Below are 25,996 nucleotides of genomic sequence, written 5' to 3'. Positions count from 1 at the left end.
AGTGTTTGTTGTCACTCAGCCCGCTTCTACGGCACACATGAGCATACTCACCGAACTGCACACTCTGCTGGAGTGCACACACACACACCAACACTTGAAAGCAGTCTTCACACACTTCACTTTTAAGGACCGTAGAGCCACTGGGGGACAGAGGGTTGATCTTTAAATATGAAAAATCAGACTGCATTACTTATTGGAAAGCACACCGATGGTCCTAAAGGAAGGAAATACAGTGTGTGAAGTGTAGTTAATGTTTGTCATCTACACTCTGACCTTGTTTGAATCTCAGCTGGGGCCCTTTTTCTGGAGTGCTCTCTCTGCGCCCGCTTGGGCTTTTTGCAAGTGCTCCTGCTTCCTCCGACAGTCCAAAAGCATGTTTTAGGTTTACTGGTGATTCCAAAACTGAAAGTGGGTGTGAGCGGGCATGGTTCTTTGTCTCTGTGTGAGCCATTTGATGGACGGGCAACCCGACCAACACATACACCAACTCTCTTCCAAAGACAGCTGTGATACATGACTGTGAACGGGATTAATCAAAAATGTTTGGATGGAAAGTAAATGTTTTTAGTCTCCTACAAGGTACGCTTGTGACACCGGGGATGCAGAAGGGCACAGACAAAAACATATGAAAATGTTCCAGTTCTTGTATCTTCCTTGGTCTGTGGTACCTTTTTTTTTTTAGGTAACTATCTACCAGGCTGACCAGGCTGACCCGGGTTGTGCGCGCTCACAATAACGTACAATAAAATCTATTCTAATGCAAATAACATCCCTGGTACAGGTGACATGATGTAGAAACCCAGTATAAAGCAATGCATTTTGCATTTCATTTGAACTTTAGAAGTTCAAAATTCAAACTTTAAGAAAGGAAAAAAATATGCTGGAATGCCCCTTTAAGTTGAATTCCCGACAAAAAAATAAAAAATAAATAAAAATCTCACCAGCTCTGACCTCAAAATTCGACATGGCTGCCCCAAGTATAAAAAAAAACCAAACAAAAAATAAATAAAAAAATCGGTGATGGATGCGGTCGACAACTGCTGATCAACGCGTCAGATCGTGTCTCATTAAATCCTCACGATGCTGTCATGTCATCAAAAGCTAAGACATATCAAACATGAAACATCTCAGTTTGGTGTTTGCGTGGCATTTGTGTAAAGCACATTGAGTGTATGACCAACCAAATGTGATGGTATAAACTACCAGTCGCCAACATGTGGGAGCCAGGGTCAGGACTTCAATACCTTTTTTTTTTTTTTTTTTTTTTTAAAATGGATGCTCTCAAATTAAAAAGACTGAATTGATCACCTCTGGTGATGATTTTTTTATTTTTTTTTTTAAACATACGGGAGTGGAGTTTGTGACGTTCCAACGAGGAAGTTGAGCTAACGTAAACCATTGTTTTGGCTGCAGGTGAGTCCTTTTGTATGGAAGTCTCGCCTGCTTTTGTAAGGAAACTATATCTGAGCTGCCATCTCACTTATAGCAACTTCGGGGATAAAAAAGCCCCCCGGACTGATCCGAGCCTAACAAAATGTGTGAATAACATTCTAAAAACAGGTTCTAAAATTACAGTGACATTTTTATATGTCTCACTTGGTCCGTGTCCAATGACAAGTGTTTATTATAACCAGAAATAGCCCTAATATCCCTCCTTCTCGCAAAGGAATACGACCATTGAAAATCTAAGAATCGCAATCTGCCTCAGTGTTGACTCAGAGCCTCAGCGGTCACCATGTTACTAACTGTATAGGTGTCTGCTTATCTGTTTGCATGAGTTTCGGGGGATGCCCTCTATAGAGTGAAAGTGATCTGAGTGGATTCCTCTGGCAGAGCTTTGTGCTCCGAAGCGCCACGGAAACAACCCAGCACTGCACAGCCGCTCGCCGTGCCAACCAGGCCAGTCGCTGACACTCCTTGGAAATCACCCAGCAAAGGTGCACTGAGGGGAAAAAAAGCAAAAAAAAAAAGCTGCGTGGCCATGGCAACTCTATTCATCTGCCTTTCTGGACAACTACCCAGTGCAAAGATACAGTTAAGCCGTTTGACGCATGAGCGCCGTCAGGTTCGCCTCGACAAAGAACTTTTCAAAGATTAAAAAAAAAACAACCCATAAAAATTAAAGTAGATGTTTTGGCATGTGTTCTTTCTGATAAATGTATCCAAAGAATGTATCATCAAAAACTCATTTTTTCCCGATAATCTCCTCCATATTTCATTGCTCATCAGGGAGGAGGAAGAGGAGGGCGGAAAAAAACACGGTATTTTCCGAAATGTATGCATCTGAGCTGCCAATAGGAATTCAAATAGGTCTGAAATTATAGACAGGAGACTTTAGCGCTGACAGTTGATGGGTATAATGAGAATGTAACCATCCAAAGTTAAGCCTGTGTAATGGAGCTGGCCGTCCACACGAAAAGCAAACAGAGGGAGAAAGTGGGGGAACGTGTCAGGTGATTTTTTTATTTTCTATTTTTTTTCCCTCTTGAGTGGGAGCCCAGAGCTGGACAGAGTCCTGCTCTGAAGAGCGTCCTCAAGAAAAGTAAGAAGAAGAAGAAGAAGAAGAAGGAGCTGGATGAATAAGATGGATGATTACTCAGGAATTTGAGGCTGAGATAAGTGAAGGCATGTCGGTAAAGAAAAGAAGAAAAAATGCCTTTAATATATGCAATGGAACATGCTGGACTCACATTAAAGACTGAATCGTCCACCATTAATAAAACAACATAAAAAAACCTGAGAATTATGATCATTGTCAAAGTAATCTTAATCCGTGAGGAGCAAAGTGCTTGGAAGTGATGCAAATAAAAAGGAAAAAAAAAAAGGAAAAAAAAAAGAGAGGAAACGTAGCCTCCTTTTCTCTCTCCACAGCATAAATCCCTCTTCATTTTCCTTTGTCTCTGTCTGAGCGCCACATTTGCTGTTCAGCTGCTCAGTGACACGGCAAGTTTATTTATTTATCCCTTTCCCCATTAATTAGAACGCCTGCGCTGACAAACACGGAAGTAGTCGCATTAGCGCCTAGTTTACACCCACCTTCCCCTGACTGTCGCCTCACCGGATGCCGAAAGAAAGGAGCGCCGCGCTTTTAGTGATGCTAATGCAAAAAGAGACACCCAGGTGCACTCGTAGACGCACACGGGGGAAAAAAAAACACTTTAAAAAAAAAAAGGCGCTGCCAGCGTTTCTGGACTCGGTGAGAGAGTCTTATATAAATACATCAAACGGTTAATTAGACTAGTTTGTCTAGATAATCACTGAGAAAAGTTAGAAACGGCTGGCAGCAAATAGAACATAACGCTCAAATAAAAGGCATGGAGCGTACAGTCAGGAGCTGTATTCCATACTGTGCTCATCACAGGGAGCAGGACCCCCCACCTCTGCAGGCCCATATATCCACTCTGTTATTTCAGTTAACAAAAGAGGGGCTCTTGAGACCATGGGTGGATCCATGAAAGGAAGAAAGGAGCCCTGCTCCTGGTCCTGGCTGAATAGGGGCCTTTCACACTTAGAGAGGCCTGTTTACTCTCGCTCAATAATGGCTCTAATTTTCTGATCATTATTGAGTAATTCCATCCAGCCCCACACCCAGCGTTTAAGGCTTTCTCCCATCACTCACGGCTGGGGCCCCGGGTCTCTGTCCAGACTGATGGAACAATGCGCGTTTTCCATCCCCTCTAAATCCTTCGACTCTTAATTCAGACTACCATTTCCTGCTCTGCCTGTTAAGACATTTAGCCAAAGTCAAAATTATTCAAAAGGCCCACATTATATTAATCATTTACAATTGCTTATTTGCCTTTAACACGTCTTCTCCACATGTGGAATCGCTCACTGCTCTGATTGGAGAGGATCTGTGTTTTATCCTCCATTTTGTTTTGGACCTGAGTCCACACAGGCACCATCACACCGAGTAACAATATTCGCTCCGCTAAAAATGCGCCTGGAAGAGGTTTCGAAGGGAAAGAAGAAGAAGAAGAAGAAAAAAAAAAAACACGTCTGGTAACGTGAGTCATTTTATTCAACATGCCGGCATCTCCGCAAAATAAGACCTGAGTTTAAAAAAAAAATGTGCGGCTCGCCTGTTCTGGCAGCCCGTGGTGAGAAAGCACCCACAGGAGCGCTGGAAAAGGGGCGCAGAGGGGAAGAAGCGTTAAGCGAAAACAAGGATATGGGGGAAAAAATGTTAAAATGAGAGAGAAAGAAAAGGATCAGAAGAGGAGAAGTTGGCAGAGACTGTGTGTCGGTTTGAAAAGCTGGCACCTTCCAAACAGAGCTGCAGCTTTGGGTGCCAAACGCTGCCAACCAGCCCCACTAGCCTGAATATGTGCCCTCCCTCTGTCTTTGTTGTCAGCATGGCATTTCGCATTATCTTCATTCCATGCTTTTCTTTTTACTTTATATCGGCGCTCAATATCATCCAAACAGCTATGAGTGACATTTATTACCATCATACGAAAAAAACAAATGAGGCTTTTATTCACCGATCATTTCGAGAATTTTTATTTCGCTTATTTTGTCTAAGAGGATTCGTTTGAGTACAATTCCTCTTTTTTTTTTTTGAACAAAAAAAGAAAAAAAAAAAGATACACACACACACACACACACACACACACACACACGTTCTCCGTATGGAAAGAGCTGCCCCGATTACAGGGCAGCCTCCGCGTGCTCTGCTCCACTGGACCGCGGGAACGAGTCGTGAGGAGAACTGATCAGATTCTAGCTGCTGGGAAACGGCCCAGAAAAGACCGCTCTCCGCTCTCCTCTTTCCTCCTTCCTCTCTACTCCTCTCCTCTCCTCTCCTCCTGCTCTCTGCCCCTCGGCCCCGGCGGCTCCGAAGCCAAGCCGCCCCTCCTATGTGGGGACACGTATGTTTTGAGCGGACAGGCAGATTTCAGGCCTGGCGCTTGTACAGAGGAAGGAGAGGACAAACAGTGTTAGAGACGAAGAATAACATTCAGAGGAGAAACTACGGGGATAAAGGTGCGTTGTTTTTGTATTTGTCTTCCTGCTTGCTATTTATAGAGAGGAGGGGGAAGAAAACATGTTATTCCTCACTCCGGCACATCTTACTCATCTTGTTTCATTTGCTGGACCATTACTATACATTCTCGCTCTTTATTTATTCAGCTTCTTAATAAATAAATACATTTCCGTTTGTTAAAGGACAGTGGGGGAAAAAGTGAAGTGAGGAGCACTCCTAAAGAGACACCAGAACATTTATTTATTAATCTTAATTACACAAATAATTAAAAGTCACTGTACAGTGAAATTAGGAAATAAAGCTGCTCCATGTTGCCCACATGAAGCACTTTCTGCTACAAAGAATTTTTCTATTTGCAAAGCTAAGACCCAACTTTCATTCCAAAATTACCCATAATTCAATCATACACTCAGTCTTTTGTGCATCTTTTTCAGTATTATTCACTAAACTGGATAATTAGAGTGAATATGAAGCAGGCTGGCTTTCCACCAAGACCATAGTCTATAGAGGTGGAGGAGAGCTGTGAGAAAGCGGTCAAAGGAGGTCAGAGGATCGGACCGAGCCCGAGCGGAACTGGTTGCGTCTTTTCGTCATTTGGAAGCGCGATCGCTCTGGAATAATCTGTTTACCAGCGATTCCTTACACTCCACACACCCCGCTCTTGTGCTCTCTTCCTTTTTTCCCCAATGGCATGCGCACACACATGCGTTGCTAACTGGAAAAGCTGGGGGCTGTGAGCACAGGCCAAGTGGCGGCTGTCGGAGGCCCGTACGCCTCGTATCAAAACGCCGCAGTGTCACCGACGCCGTCCCACTGTGAGAGGGGCTCACGACGAAGCTCAAACGCTATAGGGCGCTTTATTTCCAGTGACAACAGAGCAGAAGAAAGTTTCCGCTGAAAGCGTCGCACCGGCGGAGTTTTTTTTTTTTTTTTTTTTTTTTTCACACCCGATGAATGCGTCTCCCTCGGCGCCGACGCTCCGTTTCTCCGTCGGCCCGGGTTACGGAGCAGTGCCAGAAAACTGGAGCGCGAGTCTGCTCTCCGTCCAGGAAAGTCTCTGCTCTGAGCAACACAATCAGCCGAGGAAAAGCTGGAGACTGAGAGGATTTTTTATTTATTTTTTTGTTCTTTTAATCATCGCAGGTCCCTCTTTTCTAAACACACATGACAGCGTAACCACGGCGTACGATAACGGCTGGTACTACTGCGCAAATTCTGCTAAAAATAAAGCAACAATGTAAAGCCTCGTGTGAAAAAAACCCAAAAAACATTAAAAGACCAGTCCTGCTCCTTTTTGGTCTCTCCATCATATGCAACCACACATCTGATAATGCAACCTCCTTTTGAAGCTCAGGATATTGGGCAAAGCAGATAAGATGTGTGTGATGGATTACGGTGAGATGAAGGCATTAAGTCTATCAATCTGTCTGTCCCTTCCTTTGTTTGTCTCTTTTATAAAGAGGTTCTCTTGGTCGTTTGTAACGTCGGGACGACACACACGACTGATGGCTAAATGAACATCTGAGCGTGGAGCTACGGCACTGTCTGGCACGCACACGCTCTTGGCTTTCGGACCTGGCCCAGGCACCTCTCTGGTCCGTCTGTCTCCAGCGCGGAGAACAAATATTGAGGCTGCGCTCTCAGAAACATCTTTTCATCATAACAGCACAAGTAATGAAAGCCGTATGAGGTGGCTCGCGCTCCAAACATGACTAATGCTGGAGCTGTGCGGCGTCGTCAGGCCAACAAACGTGGAACTTCGACAAACATGACCTGAGCTTGGGGGGGGTGGGGGGCCCTGCGGCGCCCGGCTGCTGAGCCAGACCTCGGTTTCGATAGACGTGTGCGATCAAAGATGAGATCCGTGATTCCCTCCACATCCCTGAACTATTATTCTCATCATCGAAAGCGGCAGTCAGTGAGAAGAAATTGAACCACTCTCATCAGTCTGTGGCAATCACATCATGCAGCGCGTGTGTGTGTGTGTGTGTATATAAGCAGGTACTTGTCAAAGGAAAATGATCAGGCTTGTTTTGGTAGTGGGACCTTGCTCTGCAGCTGCAGTGCAGAAGTGCAGCAGCTTTGATGTGTCCCTGTTCTCACTGCCCCGCCTGGAGGGGCCCAAGTCTATAATTGGACAAAAGCAGAGACGCACACTGTATGCAGGGGGGGGGGGGGGGGGGTAAGTGCGTGTGTGTGCGCGAAGAGGTGTGTCTCCTATTCTGTCCATCATTGAAAGCAGAGCTGGCAACAGTGACATCAGTGGGGACAAGAGGACAAAAACACAGCGGCGGAGACAGGCTGCGGTCCAATCATCAGGCCTGGCAACCCATAGCTTCCGCAAGACACAGACACCCTGGAACGGGGGAGCTAAGAATAAAACTGTAACGCTGCCACCCAAAAGGTTAGAGTGGAGCCACTGTCTGCCTGTCCTCTGTGAACTCTCGTTAACCCCAGCTCGCCTCGTGGAAAAACCAAAACAGTTTACAAAGATGGATGTTTTTTTTTTTTACTCCACGCATTTCCGGCTCTCCCTGTTCCTGCTCGGCTCCGCACAAGGTGCCGCTCCGGCAGCCGCGGGTAAGCTGAGCAGGATCAGAGCAGGAGAACCCGGTACCTTTTCAAAACATTCAGCTTTTTTCCGGAACACAAGGAGATGGTTCGCTACCTGAGAAGTAGCTCGACTAAAGCATATTTTTAGGAAGAAGATTCATTTATGTGCTAAAAAGAAATGAAATTATGAGCACGGTTTGAGCTGGTGGATTCTGCCACAGAGTTGTTGTTTTTTTAAAAAGGAAGGAAAACAAAAAAAAAAAGGCTTTACTCCAAGGGGCAGCAGTCTGCTCTGGGAGCTAATCTGAGCAGCGGTTCGCCACAGCGCATTGTGAATCAGGAAGAGGCGCTCACCAAGGCCCCGCAAACTCAAGCCGAGTTCCACACTGGGCTGAAAGGAGCCTGGCATGAGGGACCTCGTCACGGAGGAGCACTGCACCTCCCTGCCAAGGAGAAGAATTAAGGCCCCGGAACTGTGTGCCAGCGAGAGAACGCGGGATAACAGCAAAGGGCTGAAGACGTGGGCTTTACACCTGAGTCCAACTGCAAAGACCTGACGGACACAGACCTTAAAGTGGAACACCTCAGCGCGATATGTCGATTCATCCAAGACTTAAGCATATAGAAACATGTTTAACTGACTCACAGCAACACCTTCGAAATTGTTTCGAATCACTTCTGAAGCTTTAGTGAAAGTCTTTGGACAGCTCCTTGGTCGGCATCGTTAAATATAACAATGTTTTTGTGTTTTATCTATTTTTGAGGATTTGGTTATTTCACATCATCCTGTTAAATTACCATCAAGATTTTGCATTTTTCTTCACCTAATGATGATTTTCCACCAATAACAGAGAGAATAATCTATTGTATCTAACATTGTGGAACAAAGTCCTCACATATTAATGCATTTGAGTTTTCACGTTCCACTCAGATATTCTTCCAATTAAGGAAACGTGTGGCAAATTTGGGAAAATTAAACATTTCACATCTGTGAACAGCGAACGGGGCTGCTCGAGTGTGAGAGCCCTCATACGTGTGAGTGTGTCCACTTGTGTGTGTGTGTGTGTGTGTGTGTGTGTGTGTGTGTGTGTGTATGTGTGTGTGTGGAGAGCAACGATAGGCTGACAGACAGACCGACTCTCCCTGCCTCCCAAACTACCTGGGACCAGGCCAGCTGACACCGTGCTCTCCAGACCACCACGCACACACACCAGAACCCGCAGATCCACGCTGCGCTGCTACTGCCGCGCACCAGTCTCACGGTGCACATACACAGGGATTACAGACAAGCTGCTTCTCACGTGCACGTAACCACACACACACACACACACAGATAAACAGGTTTGCAGATGCTTTTGTTTACCGATGGCACCGCAAAACATGTACGTTTGGATTTAGGCAAATTTGCACACGAATGCTTGAGCAAATGTACCAATGCAAACATATCTTAGTAAACACGAATTTTAAGCCCCACTGTCAAATTTTCAGAATCTCTTTAAACCAGATAGAAACATCGATTCAAATTTTTTCTTTTGGTGGGTTTTCGGCGCAGACTGTCCCTTTAAATGCCAAGGCATGGTCCTTATCTCAGTCCTGACTGGGTTATAACAGCTTGGCACGGGGTCTGCTTGGTACACAGTGCAGGGCTGGGTCTAAGCTGTGACTCTAATGCCCGAGGGTGTGTGTGTGTGTGTGTGTGTGTGTGTGTGTGTGTGTGTCAAACCCCAGACCGACTGGCGTGTGAGGGCTCGCTGTGCGATCTGTGGGCACCACATACCTGGTGTGTGGACGAAGTAGGCAAGGTAGAGATCCAGCTCCTTGACCGTCACCCCGATGTGGTGCGGCTGGACGCACAGACCGTGGTTGGAGCACTGGGGCGACTTGACCAGCCGCTCGCCGTCCGTGCTCTCCAGGGGGCTGCCCTTAAACAGGATGACCATGACCAGGTCCAGCCTCCACACCTTGTCGGCCTGGCGGAGGCAGTCGATGCGGCGGATCTTGCCCTTCTGGTCAGGGTTGGAGAGGACGCAGCAGGGAGGCTTCTTCCCTGTGATGGTGAGCACAAAGTCCTCGCGGAACTCGGGCCGGATGTCCTTGCGGAGCTTGGCCAGCAGGCGCGAGGCCCACTTCTGCTTGATCTCTGGCTTCTCCCCCAGCAGCTCGTCCTTCACCGCGCGCTCCTCGTCCTTGGTCATCCTCTTTTCGTGCTTCTTGAAGTATTTGCGCTTGCGGGCCTGCAGGTTGAACCAGGTGTAGGAGAAGGCACGGACATGGGGGAGGAGGGCCTCAATGAAGGGATGAAATTCATCCTGATGAGAGACAGGAAGGTGTGATGTTGAGAAAATGTTTGGAATTTGAAAGAGACAAAAAAAAAAAAAACATTTGAATAAATAGAGGAAATGAAAATGTAACAAAAAAAGGAAAACAGAGTGTTTAGCATAGCAAAAAGATTCGAATTAAACATGAATTTGAACCGGAACCTATTGCAAAAATATAACTTAAAATGTTTTGGTCATTTTGATTCAAAAGCATGCAAACATGCATGAAAAGGGACATTTATTTTAGCTGAAAGATGCAAAAAAGTCTCACGTAAAGCAGTCTTTTACAGAAAAACAACAAAAACGACAAAACATCCAATACAAGGAAAATTTACTAAACACGTATCCGTATCCTTCAAGGCAAATGAAAAACTGAGCCAAGATGCGCTCCCGGGTTTCTGCACCGAAAAGACAAGTTATTCTGCTGCACCATAATACCTTCACTACATATCTCTGGGCAACAAAGCCCAGATCTCGCCATAGCGTTCCTGTGCCAGCGTTGCCACACATCGGTCGCTCACCACCGCCAAGCTTTGCCGCCACTAGACCACTGTTGAAATGTGCCGCTAAAAGATCAGCCATACCATCTCCCTATCTCAGCTACCATGCAAGGGGAGCTCCAACCAGACTCACATTTCCACAACAAACTGAAAGCAGACACAAATCACCACAGCAAAGCACACAGAGGAAGACAGACGGCCTGGTAGTTACCATTTTGCACTCTCATCATAAATTTGGCACAGCGTTAAAAGTGAAAAAAAAGAAGGGAAAAAAAAATCTCCTGCACCGGATTTTTTATTTTTTTTCCTCCCGCGCTCCCCGATGTAAAGCGGGTGCTGGTTTGGCAGGGTGTGGAGAATAAGCAGATGAAAAAAAAAAAAAAAAAAAAAAAAAAACTTGGATGGGGGTTGAGGGTGTTAAAAAAATAATTAGCAGAACACGCTGCTCGCTAAAAACTGTGGGCCAAAGTTTAAAACCAAAACAAGGAGAGCCTGAGACTTTAGGCGAGAAAATTCACCGCAGGTCTTCAGCAAAAAAGCGAACCATGACAAAACAAAAACAAAAAACAAAAACAAAACAAAAAAATAAATGAATGAATAAATTAAAAATGAAAAGTAAAAATAAAAGAAAAAAATCACAGAATCTTTGAGCACAAAAAATTTAAATCAGATAAAAAATATAACAGTTAAGCATGACGTTGAAAAAAAAAAAAAAAAGATCATTTAGAATTTAAAAAAACTCCTTTGTGCTACACAAAAAAAAAAAAAAAAAAAAAAAAAAAAAATTGAAAAATTGAATCTTGGACGAAGAAAAAAAAATCCTTGGCAAAGTGTTATTGGTAGTGGTGTCTGTTCTGATCCCTGGGCCCAGCACAAGACTCACACACACACACACACACACTCACAAACACACACACAGATGGGGGGGCCAGGGAGAGCCGAGCACAGAATAGGAGGGAGAAAAAAAATAAGAGAGCCGAATCAATGTTGGACGAGCGCATACGACCGCTGGCAAAGCTGAGTGCTGCTTCTTTTTTCCCCCTTTTCTCTCCAACTCTCTCTCTTTCTCTTTCTGTTTCTCGCTGGCCGTCTCTCGTCCTCTCCGCGTTCTTTCCCTAACCATTGCTTGAGCCTCTGCCAGCGCGAGTAGGGCCCACCTATTTGGCACCGAGACGCCTGTAGCCCAGCCAATGCGTTCGCTTCAAGAGCTGAAAAGGGAGGGTAAAAGAGAAAGAAGAGAGGGTTGGGAGGAGATCGGGGGGTTGGGGGGGGGTTCTGTGTAGTGGCAGAGAGAGAGAGAGAGAGAGAGAGAGAGAGAAAGGGTGGTGGTGGAGCAGGTGGGGGTACGAGTGCGCGCAGCCTTGTCCGATGCCGCACAATTTTGCCAAATCGACAAGCTCCACCCTGACACGGAGGCAAAGTTCAAGGGAGCATGTCTTCTGCTGCACCGTCCTCCACAGCCCTCAGCCTGCCGCCTCCATCTTTACTGTGGTCGCCGACGCCACTCCGTCTCCCTCAAACCCCACACGAATTCCCCCGCCCGCCCGCCCTCTGCCTCTCTACCCCTCTCCCTGCTTGCATAATGCCACCTTGGCAGAGGATGGCAAAGAGAGGACACACAGCTTCAGGGTCCCTCCAGACCCTACCACAGGCAGCTGCTCGCGGGTTTACCACAGCAAACAAAGAGGGAGAAGCAAACCCAGGCAGCCACACTCCCCTCTGCACACACAGGAGTGAATGACGGGGGGATGATTTAGAAAGCACCAACACTGACATGAATTGAAAAAGCGGGGTTGGTGGTGGAAGGAAGTGAGCAGAAGCGACAGCATTCACCTCAGCTGTTTCAAACAGCACAGCAAGCAGAAGACAAATGATCGGCAAGAGCACAAGCTTCTCGCAGAAATCCCAAATTTGCTCAGCGTTCCCCTCTCGGGAGGCAACGGCGACGACTGCCTCGTTGCCTCGCAGTGAAGCGTGTCACTCAGGGCTGCACCTGCTCTGCAGGCAGCTACACCGAAGGCACGAGTGCTGCCGAATCACAGACCAAGAGAGGAGGCTTGTGACTCCAAACAAAAAAAACAAAAAAACACACACATCATGGGGAGAGGAAGAGTCTTCCAAATCCATGGCTACTGCACCTTCCAATTATCAGCAGAACACTTACATAGTGTCTTGTTCCCTGTGAAAAGATGGCTTTTTGAAAGCAAACCGACAGCGAACTATTACTTCACTTGTTTCCCAAGCAAATGCCAAACTAAACTTTCAGGCTGCGGATGTTTTAGAAACATTCCGACGTTTCTGGCATTTAACGTAAATTCATCAAATTAAATAACTGTAGCTGCAAATGAGTGTTTTTACTATTTGAATTGAGGTATTTCCTTCTCAGGCAAAATGTGCTCTTACGTGGGGTAAAAAAAAATATTAAATAAATAAATAAAAAGACAAAAGTGTGAATTCTACAATGATAAGAATCATTAAAATCCTCCTTTAATAAAAAAAAATAAATAATAAGTGCATATGCCAACAGGAATGGCACGCAAACTGTCAAACATTCACAATGCCACCATTCTCCCACTGATAAACATCACGGCCTCTTGGCACCACAGATTTACAGCAGCCTAATGAAACGCTGCCTCTCACCCGCCGTCTGAAGGCCAGCACACCTCCACGTCCGTCCCCGGCCTCTTTGTGCGCCGCCGACAGACGCCAGAGTTTGATGCATTGTCAGATAATGCCACAAAAGACCCTGGCAGCATTCACCAATGTCCTTATGGGTGTGTGAGTGAAACAGAAATTTTGGGTTCGCTCGCACCTGCACAGAACTTACTGTGGCAGGAGAAGACATCTGGCACTTGAATGCCACTTCCTGTGTCTGTGCCTTTCAAAAATGAACTAAAGCCTGTTAGGTGACCCTGCCAACATGCAAATACACCAGCATTCAAATGTCAGTAGAATTTGACTTCAAGGAGGTTTAAGTCATTTTCCTTAGCTAAGCTATTTGCCTTATACAGGCTGAGTCACATATTCACTTCCCAGGAATAACTGTATTATCTCAAACTGCCAAATCTGGAGGGAAGAAAAACTATCTTCCAAACATACAGATTTGCATGCCTGTGCTATCTGCTGCACCACACTAGGCCCATATTGAGCCTTGCTACGTTTCCTTGTTGAAATATAGGCTATATGCTTATTTAGGTTGTCGAACCGGCATAAAGCCATGACGGAAGGCGGCTCTCAGATAATCTCCTTACCTGGAAATTAAATTAAGCCCAAAATGCGCTTGGCCTTTGGCTTTAATTCGGGTTTATTATCAATTAGCAGTCGAAAATGTCGGCGTTTCGCAGTTGAGATTTTCAGAGTGTGCGCGAGACTTTGCTTCCCCGCATAACCCTTAAAAAAAAAAAAAAAAAACGTTTGGTCATGATACATTTTAGGTCACGATAAAAGCCCGAGAATAAATAAATAAGTAACCTAATTAATGAATAAATAAATATCCACGCAATTAAAGTCGTGTTTCTCGGACTGCTTCCCTCCGTCAACCACCCAGGCCCCTCGTTAATAGCAAAAAAAAAAAAAAAAAAAAAACCTAAGCCAAAACAATTAAAAATGCGTCATCGTTTCTTCTTTTTTCTTCGTCGTCTTTTCACTTTTGGCATTTAAAAGCGTCACTGCTTAAAACGGGGAGAAGACAACATGGTTTGTGCCACGACGCAAGGGAGAGAAAAAATAACAAACGACACATTTGTAACTCGTTTAAGAAAACCTGACATCAATTAATACCGAGAGAAGAGACCTCTGAACGCACCCCAAACAGGCTCTTAAAATGTAGTCAGTCAAATGAGGTAACATCCTGAGTGGCTTTTTTTTTTTTCCACTTCGAAAACATCTCATTAAAAACGCGAATCTATCGGAGGGTATTTCTTCAGTAAAAATCCCAAAACAGAAGCCACAGACCTCCTTTTGCTCGCATATATTCCAAATATTTTCTGCCTAAAAATGAGAAGACAAAAAGCGCGATTTTTTTAAGTCGTGTATTTTGTAATTCTCCGCACGTCGGGCCGAGACTGAGAGGAGTTGGCTGCCAACTTTAGATTAACTCTTTCAGTGTGGAGAGAAAAGGCTCTTTAATGTGGAAAAAAAAAACAACAACGGGAGTTTGACTCATTATTGCGTCCATGCATTTTCTGCGTGGAGTGTGGAAGAAATGGGAGACCCATCCTTTCTAATAATTAATATAAGGAGTTTTATCATTGCTTTAATTTGGCACGAGTACCTGTAAGAAATGATCTTAAAGTAAAACCATTTGAATGCCACTGGACCCATTTAACACCTCAATAATTGATTTTCTCTGGTTTAATTTTTTAAAAGATAGAGACAAGAGGTTACATTTACATGTAGTGTTCCAACTACTGTCAGTAGTGGCGCAATAAGTTCTAAAATAATGTTGACTATGACTTTTTTTTTTTGGTTATTTTTTTTGGCATAAACATACGAAAATAAATGTTGTACGGGGTTTGTAAATGAGTAAATAAATGCAGATTCAGTCAATCAAGTTGTGGGAGGCTCACAATATATTTCGGGGGATAAAAAAAGGTCAAATATATGTGACTGAAAGTGCATATCAATTACAAGTATCATTTCTAGCGTCGAGTTCAGCCAACCTTGTATGGCTTTCCAAGAAATCACTGAGGTAGAGTCAGATTTGCACCGAAGTCTAAATCCTTAAGCCAAACAATCAAAACTCTGGCACACAGAAGTGCTTTTTTTTTTTTTTTGTATTATAATAAATCCCTGGCTTGAACGTTTTCTGTTCCAACACATATTACAATGTTTCATCTAAATAATTTCAACCCTTCTGAATGCCCAGAAAATGAAAATGACGTCACATCACTTTCCCCTTAAGACCGACAAACTCTCCAAAAAAAAAAAAAGAAAGAAAGAAAGAAAAACTTTCTGCCTCTTTCTGACCCGCCAGCAGGCATCTCCGTCCTGTGGCACCCGACCTCGCTGTGGCAGCGCTGCATCTCATTAGGCCAATTAAACCAATGGTCTGCATAACCCGAGGGCCTCCCAGCTGCCGGGCCCTTCATTAGCGCAGCTCTGTGCTGGTGGGGCTCGTCTGCGTCCTCTCCTTCCCAGCTGAGTGTCCCTGACCCCGCGCGGAGGCCTGACACCGGCCCCCCCTCACCCCAGCGCAGACCGCTGACAGAAAGCCAGGGCACGAGGAAGGTGGAGGAGGAATAAAGGGTTAGAGGTGCAAACGTAGAGGCCGAAACAGTGGGATCCTTAAAAGACCGCATCTGGATTCGTCCAGTTTAGGATCTTTTATTGGTCTCATACGGTTTCCCTACTCAGTGTAAGTTTGTAGTTCAGTGTGGAACTTTATGAAAGTGCAGACATCTTCCTCGGTTTCATCCAAAACAAACCAAACTCTTTCCATGATGTCTTTAGCTAGCAGGGGTTTTGCACTGTAGTCGAGTTATATTTCCAGCTTCAGTATTATCGCTCCTGTTAATCATTAGAAACAGGCAGCAATGTGTGTGTGTGCGTGTGTGTGTGCGATATCTAAAAAGCTGGGGGGGGGGGGGGGGGGTCATTACAGAACACTGCACACCCCCTTTGTTAGTGTGTCAACCTCGTGATGCGTAAAGATCCACAAAATCTCTGCACTCTGCATCGGTTGCACTTATCTGAGTTTACAAACCGCCACGTTACTATGTGTGAAAAGTCTGCAAGCAATTTGTGGTGGCTGCGTGCTAACGTGCCCGGGGCAGGCTGTGTGAGGTGGTGGTGGTGGTGGTGGTGGGGGAGGTGGCCTAGGAAGAGGCACGCACTGCACATTCCAGTCCCATAAAGCTGCAAAATGGTCTGGGCCCTTTCGGACTTCTGGAGCTCGTGTTTTGTCCCAAAATCAGCTACGCATACTGAATCATGAGCAGACACATTAATCTTGCTCTTGAAATCAAACTACGCAACAAAGACATCAATTCACCAGGCGTACACGAGAGGGTCTGTGTGGCGAAATCTGAGAGATAAACAAAAGAACCTTATCTGTAAGAGCTGTAAAATAAATGGGATCGAGGCGGAGCTGGTGACTCTTTTTTTTTTGTTTTAGTGATTCTCTTTATGAAACAATATTTGTTCATGCTTGAGGTGAAATAACACATGCAGAGACATGCAGATGTTCTACGATGATGACGGTAGCATTGATGGGCGCACTCGATTGGAGGAACGCGCGGACATACATGCCGCCAAAACTTAGGGTGGCGTAAGGTGATGAGACGCTGCTGACACGCCCTGAACTCACTTGTGAAATACAATCCCGCCTCGCGTCTTTTCTTTTTTTTCATAAACAGTGTGCCTTCGAACGAGCGTGCAGCAACCCCTTCCCTCAAGCAGAGCCACCTTCTGCCGCCGTTCAGAACACAAGGAACTGCCCTGCGCCTCACCGACGAATGTTTGACAGAGCAGCCATGCTGCGGCAGGCCGACTCAGCACCACAAAAGCCATGAATAAGTGCTTTCTCACTGTGCCAGTCAACAGACTACTGCTGCTCACACTGCTGCCAGAGCAGACTAGATAAAAGTGATACTATTGGCCTGACTTTGCGCTTTCTTGAAAAACAATTTAAACCTGCAGATCAGAAGACAGAGAGGAAAAAAAAGGGAAAAGATAGACCCAAATAAAGACCCTGCCAAAGTGGCTGGTAGTGGAGGCAAACTTACAAACCACAGCCAGCTTTTAGCAGCAGTTGGCTGGTGATGGGTGTTAATTTTCTACTCTGGTAAAAACCAGCTCTGTAATCGGTAAACACGGTGCGGCTGGCCTGCAACAAAGAAATGCATTTAGCAAATCCATTCTCTTTAATTCTGTGTTCCTGTTTTGGGTTTGATGGAAGGCGGCGCATTTTTGATGAAAATGTCAGAGGCGTTTCCTCAAGTGGGATACCGCATCACGTCCACGGTGTTCCGTGGAAGCCTTTCACTCGACTGTATGTGACACTATCTTTGATCTACAGTCTGGTTGATATACATCACAGGGATTTACAAGCACGCCGATTTATCAATATGCTCAAAGTAGAGGGATGTTACACCATAACTCTTCTAATGAAAAGATCCTTTTTTGCATTTCGAATCAGAATTTCAACATGGCCGGAAATGAAAAGGATCCTCAGGTTCGTGTGTTAACTTGCCGCTTCGCAAAGCTGTAGGGCTTTGCTCCTCTTTTCAAAGAGACGATTGTGAAATGCCAAAGTCAGCCTTTCGCACACCGCTGGAAAAAGAACGCAAGCTGAAACGATACGATTGTCTTTTCAAGCACATGTTTTTAAGCAGCAGGGTTAAAAAGTGCGATTTGGAAGTGTCGTTTGCAAGTGTTTGGAAGAGCGGTCCTCGAAGGGTTGACCCTCAGATGGTCTGTGAATAATACAACTGTGTCTCCACCCACCTTTCACCAGGTGCACAGCGTTTGGGTTCACATGGATTTACGAGAGAGCTCAGGCGCTCCTAGAAGCTTTTTGGCTGATGTCAGATTATATTATAATCTGTGAGATCCTACAGCAGCACAAAGTTTTCAACCTGAATTTCATTCCTCCATCGTCCTTTGAATTCAACTCCAGTGCTGAAACAACTTTAATTACCCTTAAAATAATCCAGTTTGTACATTTTTACCCCATAAGTAGCTTTTAGAGGGCGAGTTCACATCCTTTAAGTCTGATTTCAAACAATAATCAGCTTCCTTCATGAAGCTAAAAACAGGATGAGGCAAAAAATCCATCGACAATGTTTTACGCTAACATTTTAAAGTTTGCGCCACTTGTCTGGTAAATGAAGAGAGAAAGTTACAGCACATCTGGTGTCAAAGTTTCCCAATTTATATTTTTGCTGCTCCCTTGTTGAGCTTCTGAGGAGAAGTAACAAAAAGGAGCAATTTATATATTACGAGAAGTTCTCATAATCCTTACTATAATGACAAATAACATACCTAACACTCAAAATTTCACAAAAGTATCCAGAAGTAAAAGTACTGCATAACAGCTCTTTTCACTCCGTTACATGTTGGCATTGGATTATTGTTACGCGTGATACATAAATGTGAAAGCACTTTACTGTTGCAAAATGTTGTAACTATTCGACATGCAGCTGCAGATATTGCATGTCCTCTGAAAATGATAACTCTTAGTGTGTCTTAGTGTAATGCAAAGCTTCTACTTTATAAAAGACAAGTTACTGTACATGATATAACCTGCTCCTAAAATTTGAATTTGCCATTGGGGCACCAAAGTATGTCAACCTGTTTTGAATTGTGCCACAAAGGCACATTAAACCTGATTTCAGAAAATGAATTTTCTTTAAAAAAAGTTACATATGAGGGGGGGTGGGAAGGCAGAAGAAATACAGCCTGAAAGCTGTTTGAGACAGACAACTACAGCTTTAACACTGACGTGTAAGAATGTGTATCTATTCTTTATTGCTGGAAAATCCTCATATTTCACACAGCCCGATGTTCACGTGTCGACTGTGCTTCCTTGAGTTCTGTTAAAACTCACGGTCACACAGAGGGAAATGATTCTAAGTAACAAAAATATCGATGCGAGATACAATTCTGAGAGTTTGAAGTGTTATGAGTTTCATGCTACTTTGTTCCATTTAACAGTTGTGGTTGCAAGTTACTTTTTCTGGCGAAATGTTACCCTTGGTTATATGGTGGAAGCTTGAAGGCCCAAGGACAGTTCAGATCATTGGATCAGAAGTGTGAGAGACTGCATATTAATGCTTCAGCATTGATGAGCCATTATCCAGCCATCCATTTTCTATACCCACTTAATCCAACTCAGGTACGCGGGGGGTGGGGGGGGGCTATCCCAGCTGTTATTGGGCGAGAGGCAGGGTATAGCCTGGAAAGGTCTGATCCATTATTCTTATGATATATAGAAAATACTGGTACCCTTACTTTTTGTCTATCCTTAACTGCACCATTCAACTAAAAGACATTAATCTGTGTCTTTTATAAAAACTTTACTCTGTGGAGTTTGTACACATTTAAAATTGAGCCTGATGGAAACAAGTTGTGCACTCGGCTTAGTTAAAAATAGATTTGGCTATGCTGCACGAGTTTGTAATGATGGTGCACTGATCAATTTACCATTTAGGTCATTAATCATTTGAAGTTTCATTTTCATGGCTTTTATCAAAAAAATACCACCATAAAAAAAACACCAAATATTTTTCACATGTATTCTTTTCAGTGTGAAAATATTCACTCCATTTCACATTTGACTGACACAATATAAGTCTAAAACTATCTTTGACTACAATGTGAAATTAAGAAAAATGCCTTCATTGCAGAAGACAGTTATCTACCACCGCTGCTGTTAGTTAGCACCCACACAGCGCTCACTGAAAAGGGTTATTGAGGTTTATGGTCACATTGAGTTTGCAGGCAATGCACTCTTAGTGGTCATAATGACCACAGGTGGCTAGTGATGTGGAGAACACAAAGTCTCAATACACATTACTTATGGACTAAAGGACAAAAATAACATGTCCACATGAATAATTGTCCCTTTCATTCCATGCTGCTATCACATTGCCGAAACCACAGCGAGGGGAACAGCAGTGTGGTGGCTCTGAGGAACACAGCCTAACAGACACACACATGAATGCAGGCAGACAGCCGCTGGCTGCCTCTCGGCAGTTTTCTTCCGGCCTGTATTTATCTATAAAATTACATGATATTGTGGCATCAAGTCAAATTGACAATGTCATTAACCTTGGTGGGAAGTTTGTTGCCGCGGGGGCAACTCGAGACTTGACAAAACACGCAGGTCAGAAACTTTCCCCAAATTGCCTTATGCGCTGATTGCATTCAGCCTCAACTCGGAGACATATGTGTGGAGACAATCAGAGAACAGACCGAGACAGAAAAACTCCCCCTTGAATAAAGGCTCCAGAGAAGTAAAGCGCACTACTAAAGCAGTGTTGAACGCTTTGCAATCAGACAAATAAAGGGCCAATCTAGCACACAATCAAACTAGAGATTTAGGCTGCTCTCCTGCCAACAGCTAGGGACCTCCTCTTTCTGAACAAGGGATGCACTATTTACACCCCCCCTCCTCTTTCTCTGTCTCTCTCTCTCCACTCTACCCTCTATGCCAGTCTGAAAGGCGTGATGCCAACCTTTTCCACCATTGGGCATGCTGCCCTGCCCTTTATGCAAATGCTTTGCCGCCATCCCTTACCGACAACCCCCACTGCCTCACCCTCCAAGTCTGTGCACACACCCCTTATGGCTGTCTGTATATTCTCCCTACGTTTATTTTTAAATCAGCCAAAGTGACTGAGCGTAAGCAATAGCCATAAGTCATTAATTATACCCTAATAGTCTGAGGTCCTGCATGTATGAATCTTGAATGAAAGAAAAGCTCATTGCACAGCCTGCAGGGCCACACTTAGTGTTGTGCCTTCAGTGGGCAAAAAAAAAGCACGAACCAGAGGCGAATCTTTGACAGAGGTGTGTTCACATGTGTCTGCGCGGGACCTGATAAAGTCAAACATCTCCTGGCGAAAAAGAATAAAGACCAAGAACAAAAGTGAGGGGAGTGAAGGGACAAAATAATGTAAAAAATAAGTAAGAATGAAAGAACTGGTAAATACTTCCTGAAGTTGGTGCTTGCTTTTTACATTTGCATTCATTGAAAGGCCTGCGGAAACATATTTAATGATGGACGTTCACTTTAACAACACAGTCCCATCACTGCACAGAAATGTGCAAATAAAGACTACATTTGTACAACCAAAAAGTACCCATTCAATTTAAACTGGAGATGCGCTAAACGCCCACAATACATTTGTAGTATTTGCCGGGTTGTGAACACATGATTAATGACGGGTTAATAAACTCACTGCAAGCTTAAACAATAGATAAAAGGGTTGATAATCATAATCAGCCATGGTTACCTCTGAAAAAGGCAGTGAGATAAGTTGGCAGAGGGACTTAATGAATGCGGACAAGAGAAAAACCTGTGAAGGTAACAACAACAACAGCCAAATGAGAAAGTTACTAGAAGAAAAGATGAATCTTCCTTAAACTACATATTGAAGATATAAAGAAACATGGAGTCGATAAAGCCAGCCGGTTCTATTCAGCGTGCGAGTGCAACCATTCAGTAGATAAAAGTAAATAAGCGACATTTGAATTTGCTGCTTTGTAAAATAAAAAGGACTGTTCTGCAAAAGAAATCTGGATCTCAGGAGCGATAAATTGATTTTTTTTCTTATGTCCCATAAACAAAGACATCAAAGCTCCAACTGTCGAAAACAACAACGCAGCGCCGCAACAAATATCCAAATATAAACTTCGATGCCTTATCTCCCAAGCCTCCAACACAATGGTTGCTCCAATCTTCCTGAGAGAGGGCAGACAAATAAACAAAACCAAACAGGTTGCTTGTGATTTAACACCCTTTCCTCTTTTTGGTGAATGCCTCTACACACACACACACACACACACACACACACACACACACACACACACACACACACACACACATCCCTTTCCCTTCCTCCTAAGCGGACTTCCTTGTCTGAAGTTAACGTAATAAAGTTTTCAATAGCTACGTGATGCCAGTGGGGATGGCGGGGGGGCAGCGATGAAAGAGCAACAGCTAAGGCAGGGAAAAGAAGGGCAAAACAAAGGAAAGACATGGAGCTAGAAGGCATCACACAGATGCTAAAACTTACTTCCTAAAAAAACTTACTTCCTATAAATTCACGAGTGGCAACACTTGTGAATGTGCCTTAAAAAAAAACGGATGAGACAGTTTGTTTCCATGTTTGGTAACTTTTATCAAACGTCCTTGTGTAAAAAGCTAGAAAATGGCTTTTTTACGACGTACTTTACAAAGTAAAGGCACCCTTAAGTGGTGGCTGGGATTTTAACATATCTTTACTGGCATTATAGAAAGTTGTAGTAACGTGAAACGATAAGATTAGGTACTTAAATGACTTATTAATTAAATAATATTTTTATTTCCGCTAAAAGCTACATTATAATGTGTCAAATACATAGCGTTTATAATTGAGGTGAAAAAATAAGCTGAGTTGGAGACCAAAGCTGTTTCACACTAGAATGTGTTGGTCCACCGCACCAGAAAGGTGTTCTACAACAAAAAAAATCCTAAAATATTTTTAGAATTGCTACATTTTCCCGTCAACAAAATTGTAATTTGACTACATATTTGGATCATTTGAAGCTGTTCAATCACTTCCTATATTTTCAAGGTTCTTAAAAGTGTCAGAACTGCGTTTTCCTTTGCAGACGGTAAACACGCTTATGTTTTGTGTTAAAGGAAACTTACGCAATTATTTTATGCTTAAAAAAAAGAACTTATGAGAGGGCAGGGGTGGACAATGGTGTCAAACCGTGCCAAAGAAACAAGATCAAGCTCATCTGACCCAATATTTTTTTTAATAACTTTTCATGTTAGGACTTCTCTGTCAGTTGCTGTTGGTCAGGTTTAAGCTTTAAAAATAAAATGGTTAGTTTTATATATTAAACCTAATCTTATTATTCTAAACGATTGGGTTAGGGTTGATAATGGATAGGGATGGGGGAAAAAAAACACACGGTTAGGCTTGAATACAAATAAATACATTGTTCCAGGTTGGCATCACATCGCTTAAACACATTCTTACAAAGCAACAAGCAAAAGAAAAATGTTACCATCTCAATATTTCCACGACTTTATCGTAACACAATTAGATTTTGGACATTTAGACATACTTTTGACACGTTTCCTTGTGCAAATCTGCTGACTGATGTGAGGTGCATGAACACAAGCTGTATTTTGGTGTAAATAGGTGTTTTGTCTGCAAAGTCCTGAAATATTCCAGCAGTTTTTTTCTACTTTGACGTCACTTTCTGCAACATATGGTGATTATGATATGGATCCATTTTGAGTTTGTAAGTTTGACAACTCATGGTACCATTTGTTACAGTTGTTTTTTTGTTTTTTTTTTGTAAAAGAATCAACGCAAATGTATTTCTTTAATTTCTAAAAAAAATAATTTCAGTGTGTATGCACATCAGCAAATTATTCATAGCGCTATCTTTATGGGAGTTTATAACTATAACACAGCCTTCAGATGCAGTCAAGTCCTCAGCATCCTTAACTTTACAAGGACTATGAAATGTTACAGCGGCAAGAAAAACACATATCAAGAGACATATCAGGATATATAAGAGCGCAATTAGTTTCTATCAGGCCAAACCCAAAGGCGGTGAAAAACAGAAAGAGTGTGCATGTGTGCGTATACGTCTGCGTGTCTGTGCATGTGTGCTGGACGGAGAGAGAGAGAAATGAATGAGGCCTTTTCTTACAGCAGGGCCCAGATCAGAGCTCTTAACTATGGGATTTGGTGCTGTTGCCTTTCTCCCCCTGGAGGGAGTAATTAGGTTAGGGAGGACAACTGCCGCATTGTTTTAACAGAGGAGGGATTGTGCAGGCCAAAGTCCCACCAGCAACATGCTTCCCTCACAACAAAAATGCCAAACGGATTCTGCGGCGCTCCACGCACATATACATAGACACACTTTTTTTTAGGGGGTCTTCTGTTGGGCTTTTTTTTTTTTTTTCTCAGGGAGGAAGAAATCTGCCTTTTTATGCAGCAGTGCTGTGTGTATCTTATGAAATGTCAAATATAGTCCAGCAGTGTCAAATATCCTCTCCTGTTGTAGCAGTTGTGGGATTTTGGCTCTTTTTGGGACTCAGTTTTCTTTAGAGTAACTCTGTATACCCTCTCCTGTATCCAGAGGCTTGGCAACACACGCCGCTCCTAACTAGTATAATATGGTTATGATGCATTTACATTCCTGCCAGTCCCCTAGGAAATACAATATGCCTATATCGTCTGTTTTAATCACGGTCTGCTTCCAAGGAAAGAAAAAAAAGCGGAATACAAACAGCCACAGCTATAAAGAGGCTTTCTCAAATATACTTCAAGTTCGCTTAAATACATCCACTGCTGACTGATAGAGAGTAAATCAAACAAATCATGCTGGTAGAAAAAATAAGAGGACATGGAATGCTCCCCAGTCTATTGTATTTACAATACACAGTCTGCAGCCTTGTTCCCTCCTGCCCTTTTCCCTCTCTTCTTTCCCATCCTTTCTTTTTCTCTTTGTGCTGCATTTCTTTCTATAATCTTTCTCAAGTCAAAGAGGAAAAAGACTGCTGCTTTACTCCTCCTCGCCATTCTCAAGACTTTCAGCTCTTTCAAGTATTAAAATAAAGCACCGTGGCATGCACCTCTGCATACCCGCCCACACCGTCCCTATTCACTTTCATCATAAATCTCCAAAGCCTGGCTGCAATATACAGTCAGTTTGTGGTCCCCATATGAGTCCTAATTTTGGCTTGGAAATACTTGCATTCAGGTGCGCAGATGGAGAAGGGGGTAGAAAGTAGCATAAATGTGTGTGAGTTAATATGCAACTCTACACACAGGTCCATAAGGCCTGGGTTTTTTTTTTTTCTACACTGCAGATGATTGCTCTTTATTCCAGATGATGACCATAATGAGACCAGTTTTAAGTTTCACTGCTTTTCTGAAAGATGTTGCTACGGAGACTGACAGCAGCTTGACACGTCAGACAGCCGTCTGCTTTCGGGTCCATTGCCGCAACGCCCCGTTTCAATGGAGCACACGCCAAAAAAACAACCCAGCAGCCACGAAAGAGCCGCACTACAGCTGTAGGAATACGGCTCAGAGAATATCAAGAACATACAGACGTGTTAACAGCAAGAAAGCAATTAGTCGAACGCAGCATTGAGCAGAATTTAGAAAGTGTCAAGAGTGCACGAAGAGCAGAAATGAGCTCACAGAGTAAAGTTAAATCTAGCCCATCTGTGTTTTATATTGGGGCAGTGACATGAAATCCTCATCCTGCACTGAATTTTCCAGTCAAATATACAACTTTCCATGTAACACACACTAATCCTGCAGCTATTTCTCTGAGCCTAAACAGAGGAGAAAGTTTATATCTGAATTCCCTCACAGCTGTAGCCGGGATAGTAGTCCCAAGCTGGCGGGGCCAGAAGGAGAAGCCACAGAGTTGTGTTAGCGTCTAACCCTGAGCCCTGCTTGGCCTCAGTCTCTGCAACTCAACTCTACTCTACTCTGATCTTTGCGCTTTTTTTCCCCCCATTTTTTTTTTCAACAGAGTTCTATTTGACTCTACTATACTCTGCTCCACTGCAAGGAGGTCTCATACAGCCCCAGGCCCGCAGCACCATCCAGCAAACACACGCTACGAGAAGCACAGAGTGTGCACTCATACCAAACACATTCACAGACACTTCCACACAAACAGAGTCAGTTAATAACACACATACTCCCGCCCTCCAGCACTGCTTGCTCACAGCTGCCAGGCCTCCTCTGAGTTCATCTGAGGTAAAGATATGTTATATTATGCAACTGAGCATAGATTTTCCACCCTTGGTCCCGTGCCAACATCCTGCTCCACAGAGCAAGCTCTAGCACTTTGTTCCCTGGGGTGACAGCAATTCCTTGCCGGACAGGGTGGCCAAAGTAAAAACACGGACAGAAACAGACGGGGAACGAAACAGGAAGGGGTGA

The 25,996-nt window shown here is 43.8% G+C and overlaps 1 protein-coding gene across 18 annotated transcripts in view; it reads right to left on the bottom strand.

The window, feature by feature from the left end:
* nfixb (nuclear factor I/Xb) overlaps positions 1 to 25,996 on the bottom strand; it is a 155,621-nt gene that overhangs the window by 101,606 nt on the left and 28,019 nt on the right. For 7 of the 18 annotated variants that reach the window (XM_075453594.1, XM_075453596.1, XM_075453599.1 and 4 more), the window contains one exon: positions 9,318 to 9,849. In XM_075453594.1, coding sequence (XP_075309709.1) covers positions 9,318 to 9,849 — 532 coding nt within the window. Of the gene's footprint in view, positions 1 to 9,317; positions 9,850 to 10,296; positions 10,514 to 10,569; positions 10,722 to 25,996 lie in introns of those variants that run through there. The other 11 variants (XM_075453605.1, XM_075453595.1, XM_075453604.1 and 8 more) reach the window with 9 other exon arrangements.

Source organism: Odontesthes bonariensis, chromosome 21 (genome assembly GCF_027942865.1).
Source record: "Odontesthes bonariensis isolate fOdoBon6 chromosome 21, fOdoBon6.hap1, whole genome shotgun sequence".
In the NCBI taxonomy this organism is placed as follows: Eukaryota; Metazoa; Chordata; class Actinopteri; order Atheriniformes; family Atherinopsidae; genus Odontesthes; species Odontesthes bonariensis.
The sequence above is the reverse complement of the archived record's forward strand: the minus strand, read 5'-3'. Positions and strand labels throughout refer to the sequence as shown.